The 4,712-nt window shown below is 55.0% G+C and overlaps 2 protein-coding genes across 2 annotated transcripts; both read left to right on the top strand.

Annotated features, from left to right (window-relative positions):
• Positions 1 to 459: 459 nt before the first annotated feature.
• Positions 460 to 830, top strand: PHACADRAFT_261550 (uncharacterized protein). Its single transcript, XM_007399149.1, has one exon. It carries the CDS (start codon positions 612 to 614, stop codon positions 786 to 788), a length of 177 nt encoding a protein of 58 aa, XP_007399211.1. The 5' UTR covers positions 460 to 611; the 3' UTR covers positions 789 to 830.
• Positions 831 to 1,174: 344 nt separating this feature from the next.
• Positions 1,175 to 4,040, top strand: PHACADRAFT_261553 (uncharacterized protein). Its single transcript, XM_007399150.1, has 19 exons — positions 1,175 to 1,469; positions 1,519 to 1,600; positions 1,662 to 1,683; positions 1,743 to 1,825; positions 1,880 to 1,918; positions 1,975 to 1,979; positions 2,050 to 2,052; positions 2,105 to 2,259; positions 2,311 to 2,358; positions 2,407 to 2,454; positions 2,508 to 2,530; positions 2,580 to 2,972; positions 3,025 to 3,094; positions 3,150 to 3,302; positions 3,356 to 3,411; positions 3,468 to 3,527; positions 3,587 to 3,648; positions 3,703 to 3,726; positions 3,781 to 4,040. The coding sequence occupies exons 1-19, from the start codon at positions 1,199 to 1,201 to the stop codon at positions 3,888 to 3,890; spliced, it is 1,707 nt and encodes a 568-aa protein (XP_007399212.1). The 5' UTR covers positions 1,175 to 1,198; the 3' UTR covers positions 3,891 to 4,040.
• Positions 4,041 to 4,712: the final 672 nt, after the last annotated feature.

Below are 4,712 nucleotides of genomic sequence, written 5' to 3' on the forward strand. Positions count from 1 at the left end.
CCGGGAGACGCCCATGACGTACTCAGGACGGCGAATAGACCTCCAAACGCAGCATGAACGCTACCACACTCGTCGCGGAACCTGGAATAGCTCTATCAGACTAGCGGAGAGTGGCATGCTGGTCCTCAGAATGCACGGATATGAACTGCTACGGTATTCTTGGACTTCCTTGGCCCCCTGACGCTGCGACTGAAGCCGCCTGCCTGGAATGTCGTCCAACGTCGTACGTGCTACTATCAGTTGACATGGAAATGAAATGACTGTGCGTGCCAGAAATGCCATCTTTGGTACTGAGCATTCTATCCTGTTTCTGCTAGCCTAGAAGTTGACTGAGCGATAACTCAACAACAGTCCAACATCGGCGAACTGACTGACGGTACTGTCGCACTACACAGGATGCAGACGCCACAGGACCACTGACGACTCGAAAGGGTAAGCGGAACGAACGCTTCTCGCCATTCCTCCTATGCAATGTCTAAAGCAGCCCGCATCATTCCTTGGTTGCTCGCCTTATACGCAATGCTCCATGCTCGCAAATCGGCTGAGCAATTCGCCTTCAAATTGCTCCACAGCATCTCTGAGAGCACGGTGCAACGCTCTGCGCCATCAACATGGCGGTCCGCTGGCAGTCCCGGCCGACCCCCGCGTTTTCACGGCAGTGCAGTGTCCCAGAAACATCCTGCCCCTCGACTGGCACCATGTACCCCAACATGGAGGGCTCTGGACACGTCAATGGGAACGGTATAACCAATGCGATCCTGACAGGTGCTGGCTTTAGCCTTTGGTAGCTTGCGTCTGCTACGTTAGCAGTGTCCTTCTTGTCCAACCTCGTAAGTGTACCTTTAAACTGATGTCTCTCTGAAACTTTACCTTTTTATAGGTCGTGTAAGAGAAACTCAATCTGTAGGATGGACGTCGCCTCGATCATGCAGGAGTCATTTTGCGAGCACGACACCTACCCAAATATGCCTTTGACCGCTGTCGTTAGAGCAAATATGTGCCCGCTGCGTGCGGCCGGGGCAAGTCACACTGGCAGTGCCAAAGGCTAGACACTGCGCGCAAAGGCATTACACCCCCTACCAAGACGTATAAATACTGCAAAGGTCAGCACGGTATCCCTTCAGAACTCCAGCTCCTCTAGTTTTGCAGCAAGATGCAGCAAAGCACACATTCCAATCGCCCCCGTCGTGCATCCGCCATGCGCTACATTGTACTCTGCATTCCGCTCATCATTGCTTCCGTGGCCCTCGCCCTCGTCACCGGCGCAGAGGCTCGCACTCTTCCCGACCAGTCCCCCGCCTCCTCTGGGCTTTCCCGTCGTGGAAACACCGTCTCGGTGCCGGGAGCCAACAACTTCGTCGTTGGCAGCATTATTGGCCAGGCCCCGACAACGAGGACCTACGACTTCGTCGTCACCGAGATGGAAGGCGCTCCCGATGGCTTCACGAAGCCCATGCTCGTCGTAAATGGTTAGTGCATGTAGCGGATCCGCCGATTCGATGGCTGATGTGATCCCAGGGCTGTTCCCTGGTCCGACTATCGAGGCTAATCAAGGTGACCGGCTTGTCGTGAAGGTTACGAACCAAATGTCGAACACGACGTGAGAGACGCTTTTCTGTACCTTGAATGACATCTACTGATATGCGGGCTCTGACCTGAAGAGCGATCCATTGGCACGGCATTGTACGCCACACCAGCTCCGTCACTGATGTATCTCATCGCTCATTTCGTTGCTATTCCAGCCTCAGAACGGCACAAACTACTACGATGGCACGGCGGCGATCACGGAGTGTGGCATCCCGCCCGGCCAGTCGCTTACTTACGAGTATGCACCTCGTCTCCGTTTCACTGCTTTCACTTACGCCTGCGGCATTTTCAGTTTCTCGCTCGATACTTTCTCAGGCACGACCTGGTGGCAGTGAGTGCAACATGTCCGTGAATTGATGGTCCTTAATTGACACATGTCCCTTCCAGTGCCCGTGCGTCTCTGCGCTAAACTTCTTTCCATCTTCGTACTGATGACACACCACTCTTGACACTGGCGACTAGACTGTGAGTCCCTTGTCACTCGTGCCTGAGAGCCCTGATGAACCTTAATTTTTAGACGATACGGAGTACACCGACGGTATTGAAGGCGCGCTCATCGTTCACCCACGGTCCTACCCTCCCAACTTCCCCACCTGGGACGAAGACCTCGTTGTCGTGCTGACCGATGTGTACCACACGTTCAGCGGTATCATTGCCGCAGAGCTTGCCGCGGTGCGCACTATGCAGTGTGATCTCTTTGTCAACATTACTGACTTCGCTTAGGGTAATGGCTCCTTGTCGCCAATTTTACTCCAGGTCCCGGACAGTGGTGTAAGTCACTTACCAGTTGTCACTGCGGATGCCCTAATGATCTGCTAGGCCATCAACGGCATCGGACAATACAACGGCAGTACCAACTACTTTGATGTGAGTTCTTGCATCGCGCGTCGTATCCACAGTGGTCTGAAGATACGCTGCAGTTTGACTTGAAGCCTAACAAGACGTAAGGCTTTGCACGCTCATCATTATTTCCTCACTAACACATTCCACAGTTACCGCCTGCGCCTTATCAACGAGGGCTCTGAAGACCCGATCCGCTTCTCCGTCGACTATCACTCGCTGACCGTCATCGAGGCCGACAGCACGCTCATCGAGCCCCAGGTCGTCTCCGGCGTCGCGATCGAGGTAGCACAGCGCTACTCGGTGCTCATCACCACGAACCAGACAGCAGAGCCCCAGGGCAACTACTGGATGCGCGCCGAGCTCGCGAGCGTCGCCACCCTCCCGGGTGCCAACGCGGACATTCGCGGGATCATCAGGTACGGAGGCAACAAGTCCTTGCCGACGGCCTCGACGGACCCTGGCGTGCCCGGCTCGGGCCTCTCTGACCTCAACGTCGCGACACTGGTGCCGGCCATCGCCAAGACGCCGCTGGACAGCACCAAGTACGTCGTGCTGCCTGCAGAGCGTTCAGGCGTGCTAACCACCGGTTGCTAGGTCCTACGTGGTCGACTTCACCCTCACCCAGTCAACCGATGGCGGAGCGATTGCATTCATGAACGGCACGGTGCGCGGGCAGGCTTCTCGTTTCCTTGGCTCGTGAATGCTCACGCACAGGACAGAGCTGGCAACCACTCACGAACACGTCGACTCTGCTGCAGATCGTGCAGGACGGTCAGAAGGGCCAGTCATTCGCTCCGGAGGGCCCTAGCCTGCAGCTGGGCAACCAGTTCATGATCACTGAAGACACCATCCAGACTGTTGACATTTTGCTGGTGAGCTGCGTTGCAGCGCTCTGAGATGCGATGTGGCTGACATATCTGCACAGGTGAACCAAGGCCCCGGCGGGCACCCGTTCCATCTTCACGGCCATGCGCCGTTCATGTAAGCTCTCATGTCTTTCGTGTGCCGGCATGTCTTGCTGATGTCGATGACTCTAGCCTGGGCTCCAATACAGGTACATTCGACGGCACTGGAATCAACACCGTAAACCCGATATAGTGAGTGATCGGCATGCCTGATCTCCCTCGTCCTATACTTACAGGATCCTCCGACACAGTCGCGACACTTTCCTCGTCCCCAACGGCGGCTGGACCCTGATACGCTTTGTTACGGACAACCGTGAGTTCGGCTGCTGACGGGAAGGCGCACGACGGCTGACTTGTACTTCTCTAGCTGGAATCTGGGCCTTTCACTGCCGTACGTCCTTGCGCGGAAACCCCTGCTGCGTCCTCTGCTGACTGCCTTTGTTAGATATCGCCTGGCACATGGCCGTCGGCCTGCTGATGCAGATCAACAGCTTACCGTCCGTGTCTGCGAAGTTCGACATACCTCAAACTATCCTCGACCAGTGCCGCGTCTGAGCAATGGCACTGTGGAATGGACTCTAATATTTATGGCTACAGTGACAGGATTTGTGGACAGTTTTTGCGACGCTCTGGAAAGATAGCTGGTACCGTAATATGGGGATACACGTTATTGTCTAATAATGTAGTATGATAACAAAGAAACTTCTTGCGCTAGTTATCTTGTGTCCGATGACAAGGCGGGAGGGCATGTGCCAAGCGATAGCGATGCGATACTAGGGCGGGCAAGCATGCACTTAAGACACTTCACTGGGCGCATGGTAAGATTTTCCTCGGGCTTTTGAGTCTCGAAGGCCAGGACTCTTGGGACGGGGACAGGATACTGTTTCGAACGCAGGCGAGTGCCCAGACCAGTCGATGATGGTGCGGAGTCGGAACGGAGTCGAACTTATGCAGCATGTGCCGAGGAGCCGGTTCGCTCTCCGACTTCACTGCCGCGCGGTAATTATTACTAGGGCTGGAAGCATACTGCAGCCGTCTGTTGTCAAATGAGCCCTGGGTGCACACGAAAAGTCCATTGGACTCATTAACTGTCTCCTTCAATCCACTCGCCTCTGTGAGCTTCCATAGTCTGTTGCTTTTCCGGGACTTGCCTTGTGTGGCCGCGAACAAGGACGGGCTTCGGTACAACCGGCCAGCATAAAAGGTGTACATGGTCTATCACCGTCGATGATACAGCTACAGTTTACATTCCACATTGGTAAGCCATAAGTATCATATGCAAGGCCGCCTACGGGTCGGCCTCGCCAGGCAGCTCTTTCAGAAAGCTGAGCACCGCCGTCGTCTTCTTGTCCGTCGTCTTTGTATCAAACTCGATCA

The sequence above is a fragment of the Phanerochaete carnosa genome (assembly GCF_000300595.1).
Source record: "Phanerochaete carnosa HHB-10118-sp unplaced genomic scaffold PHACAscaffold_8, whole genome shotgun sequence".
NCBI lineage: Eukaryota > Fungi > Basidiomycota > Agaricomycetes > Polyporales > Phanerochaetaceae > Phanerochaete > Phanerochaete carnosa.

Coding starts and splice junctions, on each gene's coding strand:
- PHACADRAFT_261553 (XM_007399150.1), top strand. CDS start 1,199: ATGCGCTACATTGTACTCTGCATTCCGCTCATCATTGCTTCCGTGGCC. Junction 1,470..1,518: donor GCCCATGCTCGTCGTAAATG/GTTAGTGCATGT, acceptor ATGTGATCCCAG/GGCTGTTCCCTGGTCCGACT. Junction 2,260..2,310: donor TTGCCGCAGAGCTTGCCGCG/GTGCGCACTATG, acceptor GACTTCGCTTAG/GGTAATGGCTCCTTGTCGCC.
- PHACADRAFT_261550 (XM_007399149.1), top strand. CDS start 612: ATGGCGGTCCGCTGGCAGTCCCGGCCGACCCCCGCGTTTTCACGGCAG.